This window comes from Cervus canadensis, chromosome 13, assembly GCF_019320065.1.
Source record: "Cervus canadensis isolate Bull #8, Minnesota chromosome 13, ASM1932006v1, whole genome shotgun sequence".
Classification (NCBI taxonomy): Eukaryota; Metazoa; Chordata; class Mammalia; order Artiodactyla; family Cervidae; genus Cervus; species Cervus canadensis.
The window spans coordinates 65,972,160-65,990,513 of record NC_057398.1 but is presented as its reverse complement, the minus strand read 5'-3'; the positions used below and the strand labels follow the sequence as shown (position 1 = coordinate 65,990,513).

General features: G+C 40.4%; 1 protein-coding gene across 1 annotated transcript in view; it reads right to left on the bottom strand.

Annotated features, from left to right (window-relative positions):
- The window catches only part of RO60 (Ro60, Y RNA binding protein), a 29,898-nt gene extending 11,562 nt beyond the window's left edge, over positions 1-18,336 (bottom strand). The window contains exons 1-5 of the mRNA XM_043486322.1: positions 18,204-18,336; positions 5,449-6,047; positions 2,946-3,166; positions 2,199-2,345; positions 1,519-1,656 (exon numbers count right to left, since the gene is read on the bottom strand). Of these exons, the coding sequence (XP_043342257.1) occupies positions 1,519-1,656; positions 2,199-2,345; positions 2,946-3,166; positions 5,449-6,028 (1,086 nt within the window). The 5' untranslated portion in view covers positions 6,029-6,047; positions 18,204-18,336. The remainder of the gene's footprint in view (positions 1-1,518; positions 1,657-2,198; positions 2,346-2,945; positions 3,167-5,448; positions 6,048-18,203) is intronic.
- Positions 18,337-18,354: the final 18 nt, after the last annotated feature.

The following is an 18,354-nucleotide window of genomic DNA, read 5'->3' as shown; positions in this document are numbered from 1 at the left end:
AATCTGTAGACTGCTTTGGGTACACCGGCATTTTAATATCATGAAGTCTTCCATGACAACTAGGTACAAAGGATGTCTTCTCATTTATTTATTTTTTAAATTTTTTTCAGTAGTGTTTTGCAGTTTTCAGTAAGTCAGTCTTACACCCCATAGTTAAATTTACTCCAAAGTTTCTCATTATTTTTGATGCTGTTGTAAATGGAATGTTTTAATTTTGTTTTTGGACTGTTCATTGCTAGTGTATAGAAATACTACTGATTTTTTTCCTGCTCAATTTATATCCTGCAACTCTGCTGAATCCATTTGCTAGATCTAATATTATTTTGTGGAATTTTAAAAAAAATTCTTTTTGGTCATGCCACGTGGCATGTGGGATCTTAGTTCTCCAACCAGGGATAGAACCTGTGCCCCCTGCAGTGGAAGGGTGGAGCCTTAACTACTAGACTCCAGGAAAATCCTATTTTGTGAATTCTTTATGGTTTTCTCCGTGTAACATCAAATCATCTGAGAACATGACAGTTTCTCTCCCTTTCCAACCTGGACTGAGATTTTCCTGGTGGTTCAGTGGTTAAGATTCTGCGCTTCTCCTGCAGGGGGCATGGGTTCAATCCCTGGTTGAGGAGCTAAGATCCTGCATGCTGCAGGAGTGGACAAAACAATTTTTTTTAATAAAAAATTTAAAAATGGAAATGAAAACAACCTGGATACATTTTAATATTTCTTTTCCTTTCATAACTGCTAGAACTTCTAGTAAATGTAAATCAAAGTGGGAAAAGTGGGCATCCTGGTCTTGTTTCTGATCTTAAGGGAAAAGATTTCAATCTTTTACTCCTGAGTATGATGATAGCTGTGGGTTTTTTACGCAGGACCTTTATTACACTAAGGAAGCTTACTTCTATTCCTGGTTTATTGAGAAGTGGTGGGTATAGGATTTTGTCAAATGCTTTTTCTGCATCAATTGAGATATCATGTGTTATCTTTTAACATGATGTTATATTACACTGATTTTTCTTTTTTTTAAAATTTTTCTTATATTGTATGATCCTTGTATGTTGAGGGTGACTCTCACTTGTATAATCTCTTTAATCTGCTGCTGAATTTGGTTGCTAATACTTTGTTGAAGAGCAAGATTTTTTAAAAATCAAAAACTTTAACTTATGGCTCTGATATAGAATTTCCATTTGTAAAAAAAATTATTCCCTATCAAGACAGAGGAGATCTACTACTGATTAATGGGGAAAACAGGACAGAAGATCAAGTCCCAGGACTCCACAGGAATGCATATTTTTAAATTTAGTAATTTAACACATCAAAATTTAATGGTTGATGTCTGGTTGTTGTCCAAAGGTAGAGAGAAATACTTTATTCATAAGCTTATGAATATAATCATAATTATATATTCATTTTCACATGAACAAATGAATAATCAAAAGTGGTTAAACTACTAATATCATCTTTAAAATGTGTTTCTAAATCTTAACTGGGTTTTTTGTTTTCAAACAAAAATCAAACCATTACCTTAAATGTTTTATAAAAAGCAGCATCCAAAGCTTGCAGAATTTCTTCATCGGGGCGCCACTTCAGTTTTCCTCTGAGCCCATGACCTGTCTTATAAGTTTCTAACGCAATTAAAACATGAAATGGATGTATACGAGCCTAGAACATGACAGAGACAGAAAGCAAATGTCAAATTCAAGTGAAAAACAGTAATCATGTCTCTTAGATTTTTGTTATTGTAGCTAAAAGATCTATTTCATAAAGAGAAAAATGAGGACATATTAAACTTAAGATTTCAGAGTCAACGCAATATGGTACGGAGAAGGCAATGGCACCCCACTCCAGTACTCTCACCTGGAGAATCCCATGGATGGAGGAGGCTGGTAGGCTGCAGTCCATGGGGTTGCTAAGAGTAGGCCATGACTGAGCGACTTCACTTTCACTTTTAACTTTCATGCATTGGAGAAGGAAATGGCAACCTACTCCAGTGTTCTTGCCTGGAGAATCCCAGGGACAGGGGAGCCTGGTGGGCTGCCGTCTATGGGGTTGCACAGTCGGACACGACTGAAGCGACTTAGCAGCAGCAGCAGCAATATAGTATGATAAAAGTCTCAAAACACCTAAAAACTTCGCTCACTCCATTTCCAAAATTTAAGAGCCAACTTTTTCAATTAGTAGTAGTTAACAAAGGTAACACCTACCTTTTTTAACAGTTTTTCATTACACAGCTTTTCACATACTAAAGACACTTCTGAGTTTCCTGGTTCAAGCACTGAGTTAGCTGTCATCTTTCCCAGATTCCTTAGTAATGCTGTGAGAGGCATTTCTTGTAACAAAGCCTTCCATACCTATTGCAATAAGACAGGCAGAAATAAAAGCAATTAAGGGGAAATGAATACATGTAACATACACATATCAATTAATAACAGTCTTTAAGGCTTTCTTTTGGGGGTTCGGACCACTTTCTAAATAAAAATTTGTGTGGGTTGGTCAAAGACTCATGGAACAAAGTAACCTGCTCTTTATTAGAGTAATAAAGTTAAGTACATTATATTTTGTGAAGGAACTGTATATAAGAATTTTATTATTTAATTAGCGAGGTAAACTAACCAATACATTTTCTGGAGTGGAGCTAATACTTGAAAATTGCCAACTACATCTGGGCATTGTGCCCAGGTGTTTTAAATAAATGTTAATTTTAAGATATATTTAAGGTTTTTAGGGAATTCCCTGGTGGTCCAGGGGTTAGCACTTGGCACTTTCACTGCCGGGGGCCTGGGTTCAATTCCTGGTCCCCTGGTCAAGGAACTAAGATCCTACAAAGCATGCAGTATGGCAAAAAAAAAAAAAATTTTTAAGTATTAATATAGTTTAAAAGCATTAGCAAAATTTATCCTTTTACTACACAGCCTAAGTTCCTCATGTTAAATGTATTATAACTTTCTTACCTCTTTAGACTTTAAGTGATTTGTTAGGAGATGTTCCCTAACCAGTCTGTGCTCTTCTATCAGATGAATGACTTCCAGTTCATCTTTTGTGTGCTTCACTTTCTCTACAGCCTCGAGATACTTTAATAATTTTTCAGCCTCCACAGAAAGCGCTTTTTCTTTATACAGTTCATGGACCTCTTTCCAGCCCTTTGTAATATATTTGGTGACAATAGCAAGTCCTTCAACAAAATAAAGAATTAAAAAGGCATGTAGGATTAGCAGGTAAAAAACTGGACGTGTTACTGAGAACACCTTCTGTGAATGGCACATCTAGATACACAGGAGTTTTAAGCCCGGATGCTACTTCCCATAATATGACAAACACACTTAAGCAAACGGAGTCAACTAATTTCTGCCTATCCCATGAGACTCTGGAGGTAAAACTCTAACCTAATGTGTTTTGAAGTATAATGATTCCAAAGTCATTTTATTACAGAGCTTTTTTTTTTTGAAGCAGTAGCATTAGAACCTTTAGTACACGGTGGCTATCTCAGGTCCACAATCTCAAATCACAAAAGTATAGATCTTCCTCAGTTAATCTCATATTCACTTGCCCCTTTACCTGCTAAATAAACATGCATTTGTAAATTACAGAGATAAGTGAAGTGGACAGGTAGGTAGGTAACTTGTAATTTTTAACAGCTGAGAAAGTATGACAGGGCTAAATAATGTGTCCATTTCTTCTATAATTCCTTTCAGTAGTTGAAAAAGCTTTGGGTTGGGGGAGTGAGGAAATCTGGGTTCTAGCCTACATGCATGTGTGACATCTGAAGCCTTAGTTTCCACTTCTGTAAAACAGTGGTGGGACATAATTATCAATTTCAAGATCTATAGGGGGAAGGTAGGTAAAATAAATAAAAGAAAGAGGTCATTGATACAATAGTGGTCATGACTATGGTGAATTAAACAGAATACGCCTGACAGATATTTTAGTGAAATATTTGGGAAAAAAAATTGGCTTGGTGCTGCTAAAGGAATGTATTTTCAATATAAGGTACAATATGGATTTTTATGTAATACTGGCAAATAATTCATTTTTTTCCCCCAAAATATAGTTCAGGCCAACTAAAATACACCTCTAAGGCAGATTGAGCCTGTGTGCTATTTCTGAACTCTAAACAATTTGACTAAAAGTTAATATTAACCTGAAGGAACTTCTAAAGTATTGTGACTCTGCTGTCTTACACATCTTAATGTGAAATCTGGAATTCCCTGACAGTCCAGTCGTTGGGACTATGTGCTTTTTCTGCAGGGGGTGTGGATTCAATTCCTCATGGGGGAAACCAAGATCCCACAAGCTACACAGTACCAATAAGTAAATAAATAGAATATATATAACAAGCATGTAATTTCTAATAAAAAAATCAAAATATACATGTTTGTATATACAAATATTTACAGTAATTTATTGCTTAAATTTCATCTGAAAAAGTTCATTTGTAGTTTTAGAAAAAAGTGGTAAAAGAGGAACTACTGAGGAGCTTCCATGTATGATGACATCACCACACAAGATGTGTAGGAAGAAGGAGAAGCAACCAACACTGCTCTTTACTTGTGTCAGAAACTGTGTGTGTAAGTATTCTGATACACACTATCACTGTTAGTGACAGTAATTTCAAGGGCTATTCCCTTTCTACGTTTTTTTAATAGATGAAGATACAGAAACTCAGACAGGTTCAGTTCCTTGGTATACGGACACACAGTAATAAGTAGAACTGAAATCTGAACTCATCTGAGGGGCTGTCATTTCAAGTTTCACCTCTGCTGAAAGAAAAAATGTCAAATTTGGACATGTTTATTTTGTGAGTGTTCACATTTAAAATTAATCCTGTGCAAAAGTCTTTCTTATTTCCTTTCTAAGTAGGACTAAAGAGTCATTGTAGAGCCAAATAACTTCTCAAAAGTCTCTTCTCATAGACACAGAAAAACTGCCCCAAGTTACCATGACCCCTGGATGACTGAAGACAGTTCACATTCTGATTTGTTAACTTCAGCACTATTTGAGGTAGCCTTTAGGTTCCACGGAATGTATGTCCAAGGAAGTGCTTAGTTGTTCAGTTGTGTCTGACTCTGGACTGTAGCCCACCAGGCGCCTCTGTCCATGGGATTTTCCAGGCAAGAATACTGGAGTGGGTTGCCATTCCCTACTCTAGGGCATCTTCCTGATCCAGGGATCAAACCTGCATCTCCTGCACTGGTTGGTGGCTTCTTTATCACTGAGCCACCTAGGAAGCCCCAAGATTTAGAATATCAATCTGCAAATCTGTCATTTGATTCTTAATCATTAATGTGTAGGTGTTTAATTCCAAGTTGGCATTAAACATATGAATTAGTCAATCAATGTCTTATGACTGAAAGACTATTTCTAGAAAATGTTACACAGTTGTCTTACAGCAAATAAAAATTTGCCATTTACTGGATATCTGTACCTCACCTCTCGCCATGAAGATCTCACACTTACCTTCACTGGAAGGTTTAAGATGCGACAGTCTTAACAGATCTTTGTGAGACCAGCCATTTCTCTGTTTGTATTTTGTAACTGCCAGGGCGAGGGCCATGCCACCCTTTTCATTGTACCAGTCTGCTACAGCCTTCCGGAGGGCACGACCCCACATGCCACACTTCATGCTTTCCTTTAGATCTTTCTTAAACTGGATAAAAGTAAAGAGGTGTGTAGGGATGCGACAAACTTCAGGAACAGCTTTGAAGGCGGCTTGTTTGGTGCTTATGTCGGAACACTGGGAGCAAATGGCGAGGGCAAAGAGCGTGGGTTCCTGCTTTGCGGTTCTGCCTTCTTGACTAAAGGACTTTATTTCCTGTATCACTTCACATCCTCTGCCATCTTCAATCAATCTGATTAAAGCTTCGGCATTCTCAAGGCCCAGCTTCTGTTCTTTGATATAGTAAGTCCCACCTTCAGAACCAAAACATAAGAACCGGTGTAGCCGATTCATATCAGTGACTTGCCACACATATCCGCCTTCGGAATTAGCTATCTGCTTCTCATTCAGTGGCTGCATTTGGTTTACAGATTCCTCCATTTTTCTGCCTTTAGGAAGTCTATCAAAAAGCAAAATGTTATTACCAGAAAATAATAGAATTCTGTATCACTGAAAACTACCATTTAACAGAAAAACTTGTAGTCACCTTGAAAAATCCAGATGCATTAACAGAATTATCTTGGAATTTTTTGAAAAATACAAATGCCCAAAGTGAAAGTGAAAGCCGCTCAGTTGTGTCCGACTCTTTGAGGCCCCATGGGCTATACAGTCCATGGAATTCTCTAGGCCGGAATACTGGAGTGGGTAGCCTATCTCTTCTCCAGGGGATATTCTAGACCCAGGAATCAAAGTGGGGTCTCCTGAATTGCAGGCGAATTCTTTACCAACTGAGCTATGAGGGAAGCCCCAGTATCACTATTTTCCCCAGAAAAAAAAAAAAAACCAAAATATTATTACAGCTAGATAGAAATGATAAAGACTATAAAAAGGAAAACCATTTATTACTCTAGGCTTATTGAAATCTGCTATGAAATATTTTAATTTAAAAGTATTGTTTAAGTAAGTTATGGTATGATGATCTGAAGTGACAGTCAGGAAGTTGCATTTTTGATGTAGTTTGCTGCTCCAGAGTCTGAGCAGGCAGCTTGGCGTGGAGTCCAGAGGAGCAGACAGGGGAGAGGAAACGGGGTGGGGGCGGGGCAGTAATGGTCTCTGACACAGTGACTGCAGACAAGCGCTACTTGTGTACCCAACATCTGTTTCTCCTTCCCCGTTTCTAACTATTATCCTCTTTCTGGTAGCAATATCCTTCAGGGGACAGTCCCCAGCCCCAAGGGATGAATCTTGATTGCTCTAAGCCAGTGGTTCTCACAGTCTATGGGCATCAGAATTACTCGAAGTGCTAGTTTAAACAGAAATTGATGCGCCCCACTCACCCTGTTCCCCCCAAGTTTCTTTCACAATTCAGAATGTCTGGCTGAGGCCTGAGTTTTGGTACCAGTTATGAGTCCCCAGGTGATGCTCTCACTCCTCTTGCCATGTGACTGGTACGGGTATTGGGCAAGTATCACAGCTCCTGCCAGTGAGACACAATAAATCGGCTGGTAATACTTCGGAGGTCTCCTTCCCTCTTAAAAAGGGGCCCGGACTCTTAAAAAGGCATGTTCTCTAAAAGAAACAAAAGACCTATATATAGAAAACTATAAAATACTGATGAAAAAAATCAAAGATGACACAAATAGATGGAGACATATACCATCTTCATGGACTGGAAGAATCAATACAGTGAAAATGAGTATACTACCAAAAGCCATCTATAGATTCAATGCAATCCTTATCAAGCTACCAGTGGTATTTTTCAGAGAACTAGAACAAACAATTTCACTATTTGTATGGAAACACAAAAAAAACTTCAAATAGCCAAAGCAATTTTGAGAAAGAAGAATGGAACTGGAGGAGTCAACCTGCCTGACTTCAGACTATACTACAAAGCTACAGTCATCAAGACAGAGTATGGTACTGTCACACAGACAGAAATATAGATCAGTGGAACAGAATAGAAAGCCCAGAGATGAATCCAAGCACCTATGGACACCTTATCTTTGACAAAGGAGGCAAGAATATACAATGGAGAAAAGACAATCTCTTTAACAAGTGGTGCTGGGAAAACTGGTCAACCACTTGTAGAAACTAGAAAAGATTCTAACACCAAATACAAAAATAAACTCAAAATGGATTAAAGATCTAAATCTAAGACCAGAAACTATAAAACTCCTAGAGGAAAACATAGACAAAACACTCTCTGACATAAATCACAGCAAGGTCCTCTATGACCTACCTCCCAGAGTAATGGAAATAAAAGCAAAATCAACAAACAGGACCTCATTAAACTTAAAAGCTTTTGCACAACGAAGGAAACTATAAGCAAGGAAACTATAAGACAGCCTTCAGAATGGGAGAAAATAATAGCAAATGAAGCAACTGAAAAAGAATTAATCTCTAAAATATACAAGCAGCTCATGCAGCTTAATACCAAGAAAATAAACCCAATCAAAAAATGGGCCAAAGAACTAAACAGACATTTCTCCAAAGAAGACATATAGATGGCTCACACACACATGAAAAGATGCTCAACATCACTCATTATCAGAGAAATGCAAATCAAAACCACAATGAGGTACCATCTTATGCCAGTCAGAATGGCTGCCATCAAAAAGTCTACAAACAATAAATGCTGGAGAGGGTGTAGAGAAAAGGGAACCTTCTTACACTTTTGGTGGGAATGCAAACTAGTACAGCCTCTATGGAGAACAGTGTGGAGATTCCTTTAAAAACTGAAAATAGAACTGCCATACAACCCAGAAATCCCACTGCTGGGCATATACACCAAGGAAACCAGAACTGAAAGAGACACATGTACCCCAATGTTCATCACAGCACTGTTTACAATAGCCAGGATATGGGAGCAATCTAGATGTCCATCTGCAGACGAATGGATAAGAAAATTGTGGTACATATACACAATGGAATATTACTCAGCTATTACAAAGAACACATCTGAATCAGTTCTAATGAGGTGGATGAAACTGGAGCCTATTATACAGAGTGAAGTAAGTCAGAAAGGAAAACACCAACACCATATATTAACGCATATATATGGAATTTAGAAAGATGGCAATGATGACCCTATGTGCAAGACAGCAAAAGAGACATAGATATAAAGAACAGACTTTTGGATTCTGTGGGAGAAGCCAAGGGTGGGATGATTTGAGAGAATAGCATTGAAACATGTATATTACCATATGTGAAATAGATCACCAGTCCAAGCCTGATGCATGAAACAGGGCACTCAAAGCCGGTGCACTGGGATGACCCAGAGGGATGGGATGGGGAGGGAGGTGGGAGAGGGATTTGGGACAGGGGGACACATGTACTCCTGTGACTGATTCATGTCAACGTATGGCAAGCCCCACAATATTATAAAGTAAATCCAAGTAAATCCAATTAAAATAAATTAATAAAAAAAGGAAAATAAAAAAGGCATGTTCTTTCTGCCTTGAGATATTCATTTGCAGCACATGATGCCTGAAGTGGTGTCAGCTGTCTTGAGTCATGGGGGTAGCCAGTTTAAGATGACATACAAATAAGGATGGCAGAGCCAGAAAAGATAAAAAACAACAAAAAAGAGAGTCTAGGCCATTGATACTATGAAGTTACCTGGAACTTAGAAATGTACTAATATATCATAGCGTGTTAGTGTTAGCTGCTCAGTCGTAGCTGACTCTTTGCAACCCCATGGACTGTAGCCTGCCAGGCTCCTCTATTCATGGGATTTTCCAGGTAAGAAGACTGGAGTGGGTTGCCATTTCCTTCTCCAGGGGATCGTCCCAACCCAGGAATCGAACCCAGGTCTCCTGCATTGCAGGCATATTCTTTACTCTCTGAGCCACCAGGGAAGCCTAATATATCATAAGTGTATCTTTATTGTTTAAATTGTTTATAGGTTTTCTGTTACCTGTAGCTGAGAGCATTCTGATTAATATCCTGTATCAACAGTGCTCATTTATAATTTGTGTCCTCTGTAACTACCCACATTTTCCTCCTTCCATTATCTCTAAAGCTACTAGAACTGACTGTCTGGCAGCAATATCACTTTCTCTCCTCCTAACAGAGTAACCACAATCATCCGCTGCTTCCCACTGCTGTTCTCTGTACAAGTGTTTACTCTCAGGTCTCCTGCCTGCACCACTACAGGTGCACTGGGCTTCTCCCCATGGCCAACAACACAATGACACAGCCAACAAAAAATCCTCAACCAGCATTTACTGCATACTATGTGTAAGGCATGAAGGAGATCTCTGTTCCATTAAAAATAAGATTTTCAAAACTTTTCCTGCCCTCAGGGAAATCACAGTCTGTATGATGTGGTAGAAATTTATTTATTCCTCAATTTAAATTTATATACAATTATGCACAACTTTATATACAATTGATAAAGCACTTGTAATCAAGTGCTTTGATAGAAAAGTGAATAAGCAGAGGAGGATAAACTAATGCTGTCTCAGTAACCCAGGAAGGCTGAAAAACTGGTATATAAAGTTTGGGGAATGCATTCCAGGAAGGGGTACCTGTAATCTTGCTCTGTGTCTTTAAAGTTTAGAAAAGGAAGTAAGAATACTGCAAAGAAATGTTGACAGGTAAGGCAGTAAAATAAAGAGGCAAAAGAACATTTTTTTGAAGACGATAAAACTTTGAGCATGTTTATATACTGTAGGGAAGGCTAAAGATAGAATCTTGGTGAATATCAACAATAAAAGCTAAGGAGAAAAGGGTCCTTTAAAGGAGAAATAGGAGAGGCCCACAGACTTTAAATCAAGAGAAAGTGGTATCACAGATCGTAACAGAGAATTTCACAGAGTGAATGGCTGGTAATGTCAAACACTTGGTAATCAAGTAAATAAGGCTGAAACTGGCAACAGGAATGCTGAAGAGAGGCAATCGCAATCAGGGGCTGTGAGAAATAGCTTGATTCCAGTGTGGTGAAGAGGGCACACAGCAAGGAAGAGCCTTCACGGGTAAATGCTCTTTTATAGAAGGAAAGTTATAAAGGCAAGGGAAAAGCAAGATGGAAGATACAGGAAAAATCTTTTTACTTTTTCAGATGAGAGGACAGGAGGCTGAGGTTGGAAGTTTAATCTGGAGAGTTGAAGGCAGTGGAGGAAAGGCGTTTAGTGAGGCAATGAGATCCCTGAAAGCTGCTCAGAGCATCCACATGGAGACTGGCCTTGACAGCAAAAGAGCTATCCCCTTCCCTAAGGGTGAAGGTGATGGGTAAGGGCCCCTCTGAGGGAGAAAGAGAAACAAGGAAATGACGGAGTTCCCAGTGGGGAAGTAAGTCTGGTGAGTAAGGCTGGGTCTCAGAGCGGGGAACACACAGTTCCTGGGAGAAGGTAAGTAAGGAGTAAGTGTTTGGGAGAAAGCCTCAGGTTCTGAATGTGACTGAGGGGGACAGAGATTTGGATTGTGTGGAAATAGCAGTGTCAGTATTTCAGTAAGGCTCTGATACAAAGTAGTGAATGTCAGGGCAGGCCTCCCCTCAGGTGGTATCCAGAGGCGGTGGTCACATTGTATCAGTCACTGGGGACCCAGAGCAGCACAGGCTGAAACTCCTGGTGTGGTGGATGGTGCTTTTTCTATGTATTCTTAACCTCTCTTCAACATGGCATTTACCTCTTCTTTTCAATCCAAAAACACTAACTGCCTTCTCAAAGGCTGACAACATTAATAGCTAATTCCAGTAGAAATTATTATTTTGATTTTTATACTGCATTTGACATTAGTGGCCTCTCCTTTAGATTTTACAGAAACATACTCTCTCTGGTGTTACTTCAACCTGGCCATTCTTGCTCACTAGTTATGTTTGTTGGATGAGTGTGAAATGACATTCAATTATTAGATTATACTACTACCCCAGCTTTCCTGCACCAAGGCCCTGGTGGTGAGAGTTCAAGGTCCCAATATAAACCTCAAAACCCCCTCCTCTCCAAATTTTCCCTTGTATTATATTCTTTGTGACACATCCAGCTAACAATGGTTCCCGTGAGAGTGGGGACCAGGTCTTACTTGTGTATCACTCCTCTAGAGTATCATTTTAAAATAATTACTAATATATATTTAAGAATAACTAAGCAGGGCTTCCCTGGTAGTTCAGCTGGTAAAGAATCTGCCTGCAATGCAGGAGAACCCAGTTCGATTCCTGGGTTGGGAATATCCCCTAGTGGAGGACATGGCAAACCACTCCAGTATTCTTGCCTGGAGAATCCCTATGGACAGAAGAGCCTGGGGGGCTACAGTCCATGGGGTCACAAAGACTTGGACATGACTGAGCAACTACACACAGGACAACACCAGTAACATTAAAGTTGATTTTTCTGAACCATTTATGCATGACTTGTTTTTCTTTCCCGTAACGTTTACTTTAAAAATAAGTCTCAGTGCATGTAATTAAAAACATAATTCTCTAACATAAATTCTGTAATCAGAATAAAATAATAAACGTACTATATGCAGGTAACAGAAATACAGTTAAGAAAAATAAAACATGAAAAAGTTACAAAGTAATGAGTTCTGAGTAAAAAAGTCATCTGAGGATACTGTTTCTCTGTAAATTCTTCTAATATGTTTAATATTAGGTATTCAAGTATCTTTTGTACAGCAAGCAGCAAAATGAACTTTAATTCTAGGGAAGATGCCTGAAAAAGAAATGTAATTTTTATAATTCCTATTATAAGAAATGAAATTACTTATTCATAGCTGTACCAATGGAATCTCCCCTTGCGTCTTAAATTAATGACAACTCTGACCATGTATCTTTTCAATATTTCTGCAAGAGAAACTGTTCACCTTTTTTATATGCTTCTGTGAAAGTACTTTCCAGGATGCAAGTGGACATATAACATCATTAACAGCTATGGCACCTGTCTACTTGTTTATGTAGATATACCAGAGTCAGAATTTTTAGTTTAATATAAAAAACAGAATGGCAGCATATTCCAAGCTACACTGAGCCTGCAATAGAAATTAACTTCAAAATTGGCTAGGTGAAAAAAATAAATAAAATAGGCTAGGTGATAAAACTTAGTGGTATAATAAAGAATATTTGGTTTTTGTGGGAGGTACAAACTACTGGGGGGAAGGGCTTCCCAGGTGGCGTTAGTGATAAAGATCCAGCCTACCACCAATGCAGAAGATATGAGACATGGGTTCAATCACTGGAGAATCCCATGGATAGAGGAGCCTGGAGGGCTACAGTCCACAGAGTCGCAAAGAGTCAGACAAGACTGAAGCAACTCAGCACACACACAGACTTCTGGGTATAAGACAGGCTACAGTGATGTATTGTACAACACAGGGAATATAGCCAATGTTTTGTAACAACTATAAATGGACTGTAACCTTTAAAAGTATTAGACTATCTGGTTTTTGTCCATGATTCTCAAAAGGCTTCAAAAACCACTTGGGGTTTATATTAAAAAAAAAAAAAACCTCAAAAATATACATGCATCCAATGTTCACAGCAGCGTTATGTACAATTGCCAAGGTATGGAAGCAACCTAAGTGTCCATCAACAGATGAATGAATAACATGTGGTATATGTATATACAATGGAATACAACTCAGTCATAAACCATAAAAAGGAATGAAATTTTGCCATTTTCGGCAACATGGGTGGACCTGGAGGGCATTATGCTACGTGAAGTAAGACAAAGACAAATATTGTGTGGTATCACTTATGTGGACTCTAAAAAATACAACAAACTAGTGAATGAAGAAACAAGAAACAGGTTCACAGATATGGAGAATAAACTAGTGGTTACCTGTGGGGAGAAAGGGGAGAGGCACAATACAGGTTATAAGGAGAGTTATTATGAGATTATATGAAATCATGTGTGTTGAAACTTAAAAATTGTAAAGCAGCATAGAATTTAAAGAATCTTTTATTCAAAACAATGTTAACCAAAAAAAAAAACAAAAAACCTAGCAATATCCTGATTGATGGGTGTCTTTGTTATGCTAATGAGATGGCTCATTCTGGGCCTTTGGATTGCTTCCAGATGGGATCACCATAAAGACCAATCCTCTGATTAGAAGGCTGGAACTCTGGACCAGATCCTCCTCCCAGGAGGGGAGGACAGCAGCACACTGGGCTCAACCATGTGGTCAATGAATTCATCAATCCTGCTTAATCATAAGGCCCCCACACACAAACTCCGGACCCCCAACTTCAGCACAGACACCAAGTCAGTACTGGTGGGGTGACGTGCCAGGATAGCACAAACAGAAGGGATCCTGCTGCTGCCTCCAGACTGGCCTGGGCATGTCCTCCATTTGGCTGTTCCTAAACTGCGTCCTTTTAAACAAAACTGTAACCATAAGGCTGGTGCTTTTAGGGAGCTGTGCCATCCAGGTGAACTACTGGCCCTGAAAGGGTTGCGGGACGCCCACCTGGGCAGGCAGAAGTGTGGGGAGACTGGGGTCCTCCCAGAAGCTGCTGTCTGAAGGAAGGGCAATCTGTTGGGGTTCCTGCCCTTTAACTTGGGAAATCTGATGGAACTGCACTCTGGAATGGAACTGAGGTGAAATGAACTGTAAGATACTGAGATGACATCAGAGAATTGATCTCAAAACACAGACACCAAAGGCGTAAATGAAAACAGGAAAAAAAACAGACAGGCCTTCATCAAAATTTAAAACTGTGTTTCAAAAGATACCAGTGTTTCAAAAGAAAGCAAACAGACATCCCAGAGAAAGGGAGAAAACATTTGCAAATCATACATAAGACAAAGAATTTGTGTCTATAATATATAGAACACTCATAACTACATAATGATAAATACCCCAATTAAAAAATAGGCTAAGAGTCTATATAGGCGTTTCTTCAAAGAAGATATACAAATGGCCAACACACACAAAAAATGCTGAATATCACTGGTCATCAGCAAATAAAAACTGCAATGAGATACCATTTCACATGTACTAGAATGGCTATAATCAAAATGACAATAATAAGCAGCAATGGTGAGGATCTGGAGAAATTAGAACCTTCATACCCCGCTGGTGGAATGTAAAATGTTGGATCATATGATCTCTCTATATTTAACCTTTTGTGGAATTGCTAGATTCTTCTCTAAAGTGTAAGGGGTTTCTTTTGGGGGATGATGAAAATGTTCTGAAATTAGATAGTGGTAATGATTACACAACTCCGTATGTGTGTGCGACAACTCTATGAATATACTAAAACTCCTTGAATGGGATGTGTGAAGTCTATCTTAAAAATGTTTTTTAAAAAAAAATTTAAATTGACTAGGCAAAAGATATTTGGGAAGTTATTTAAAAAGATAAGCATTTAAATGATATTTAACCCTATTTTTTATATTTGTCTTTAGAAAGCAATTTGAGATACACATAGACATATATATATCCGTGTGTGTTGTTGTTGAATTGCTAAGTCATGACCGACTCTTTTGTGATCCCATGGACTGTAGCATGCTAGGCTCCTCCGTCCATGGGATTTCCCAGGCAAGAATACTAGAATGGGTTGCCATTTCCTTCTCCAGGGGATCTTCCTCACCCAGGGATTGAGCCCAGGTCTCCTGCACTGGCAGCAGATTCTTTACCACTTAACCACCTGGGAAGCCCATATGTGTACATATATATACATATAAAAATGTGTGTGTGTGTGTGTGTGTATAATGAGATGGTTGGATGGCATCACTGACTGTATGGACATGAGTTTGAGCAAGCTCTGGGAGCTGGTGATGGACAGGGAAGCCTGGAGTGCTGCAGTCCATGGAGCTGCAAAAGAGTTGGACACGACTGAGTGACTGAACTGATACATATAAACACATATGTGTATGTTATACACACATACACATACATATATAGGACCTTAATTTCTTCCTTCCCCAACTGCTTTCATCCCCCTTCTCAAAGCTTAAGCTCCAATGTTAGTGGTTTAGAAGGCAGTTGGGCAGGGAGTTAGGTCAGAGCCTGGTCATCAGTTAATCCACTCCTGAACATACAAGTGTTGTAAATCCAGATTAACAAAGATAGTTAATTCTTCTTTCAGCTGGACTGACACACCCAGTATTCTTAAAGCAAACCCCTCCAAAGAAATTTAATACAGCTAAAGTTTTATTAAACTTCTATAAATTAAAATTTGGGGAAGCAATCAAACAAATCATAATATTACTAAAAGCACAGCCACACTTTGAAATTGGTTGTGCTTCTCTTTTTCCTAATTTTGAATGCAAAATCAGTGAATGCTAGTAATTCACAGTATGTAATGGCATTTATTTCTGCTTCTTATTCACTGGAACTAGAACAATTATTGAAGCTGAAGCTCCAACACGTTGGCCACCTGATGCGAAGAGCTGACTCACTGGAAAAGACCCTGATGCTGGGAAAGATTGAAGGCAGGAGAAAGGGACAATAGAGGATGAGATGGTTGACATCACTGACTCAATGGACATGAGTTTTGAGCAAACTCCAAGAGATGGTGAAGGATGGGAAGCCTGGTGTGCTGCAGTCCATGGGGTTGCAAAGAGTCAGACAAGAACAACTATAGTACTTTTTAATAATGCTAATAATACATGTTTTCTAAGGATTCCTACGTTTTTCTTGAAAGTACACATCTAAGTATCTTTCCAAAGTCTCTTGATCATTTGTTACTTGAAAAGGCTCCCTTTTATCCCAAGAGGTCAAATAAGTTTGCAGCTTACTCCTTTTTAAATGAAGTCAAAACTGACTTACACTTATGAGAGCAAGATCGTTTCAAAAGAGAGGGAATACTGCAAAACCAGGGGCTACACGTTCAGATAACTGTATCACTCAGACTGGTAATGAACATAAGTGGATCAAGTCAAGTGTGATGCAATAAAAATCGGTGAGGAACAGTAGGAGACATAACAGCATGAGATCCTGAAGGCATGCACTTCCAGCCAACTGGTCAACATTGTAGTAAGGGCCTTGTAATTCCAGATCCTCTCATTTTGCCCAAAGACCCAGAAATCTGGATTTTTATGTGAACTCTTAGGATTAAATGTTAACAATATAACTAAGGAAATTTGACCCCCATCCCTTTTCTGATTACTTATAGGTTCTGTCAAGGGCTAATTTTCAGTTTGGTCTCTCTACAACAGGCACCACGTTGAGTGGAGTATCAAATGTTAGTTCTGCTGTATTTACTTAGCACTGAAGTTCTAGGTTCTATTTCAAGTTCACAGCAATATTGCAGATTAAAAAGTACCACAAATTACTGCAAACAGCTCTGGGGTCTGATGACACTCATTCTAGGTGCGGTTCATACGGAAATAAGCCTAGACTCCTCGCCTCACAAACTTTCCCATTTAAGTATACGTAGCAGAACTCCCCAGAGAAGGCAATGGCAACCCACTGCAGTACTTTTGCCTGGAAAATCCCATGGACGGAAGAGCCTGGTAGGCTGCAGTCCATGGGGTCGCAAAGAGTCGGACCCGACTGAGAGACTTCACTTTCACTTTCATGCATTGGAGAAGGAAATGGCAACCCACTCCAGTGTTCTTGCCTGGAGAATCCCAGGGACGGCGGAGCCTGGTGGGCTGCCGTCTATGAGGTCGCACAGAGTCGGACGCGACTGAAGCGACTTAGCAGCAGCCGCAGCAGAACTCCGCCACCCTCCCCCCACCAGCTCGAGGACAGAGTCTTTCAGGTATAAACTTCCAAGAAAGTTTCCAAAAATTTTTTTAAATCCAACACCTGACACAAACTCGGGCTTCTACTCCATAATACAACCATGTCTGTCTTAATATTAAAGCTGTCCCGTTGTTGCTCAATAAAATTTGTCACGTTTATTTTGTGGCTTCACACAGCCCTGTAGGACAAGGTTCCCTTCCAGGTCCACCAAGTTGAGAAGCAAAGAATCAGAGTTCTACCAAGTAAAGATTTTTTTTTCCCCCATGAAAGTCAAGGGCCCCTCCTGGGAACTCAGATTTATTGAGTGATGCAAAAGTACTACCACTCTTAAAGACTTTATCTTAACATCAGTATTCTGCAAGGCCTTGGTGAAGGGGGGCTGTTCGTGATTTAGTGAAGACAGCCATTTTTGGTCCAACGCATCCTTTAGTCTTAGGACCATTATACGTGTTTTCAGATTTAACACACTACATTTTTCAACCTCCTGTGCCTTGGAGGCATCGCACAGCACTTGTCTATCACCCCCCGATGGACGACAGGACAGATTCTTCTCCTCTCCCTCGTCATCCCCCCAGCACAAACTCGTCCTGGGTCTTCTCACAAAGATCCTTGTCCTCAAAGCCTGCAGGCCGGGCAACGCCTCTCGGCGCAGCAGCGGCGGGAGGAGGAAGGAGGAGGAGGAGGAAAGCGGGTCCTCAGAACGTCGGCCGGTGGGAAGCTCCGCGAGCAGCACCGGGATGGGTCCAGTCTTCCCGAAGGGTCTGGTCCAGCGAGGAGGCTCACGGAGCGGCCGGTTCCGCTCCCCCACCCCCGAGACGGGCAGAGCCCCGAGGCGGGGTGGGAGGCGGTCTGCTCCGGCCGCGGAGATGCGGGGCGCGGGCCACGGAGGACCGGCCGGACCCTGCGCGTCCCCCACCCCCACCGCGCGCCGCTCAGACCGCACAAAGGGCCGCGGCCAGCCGGCCTCCCGCGGTTCCCTCACCTTTGCCAGGCGGCCGAGCCTCCGAAGCCGCCGCGCCACCGGGAGAAGCGCTGCGCGGTACCGCGCCGCCGCCGTAAGACGACAACGCACCGCGGCCTGACGGGCGACGACTGCTCCGGGGCCGCCGCCGGGGCCTCGGGGTTCGGCTCCC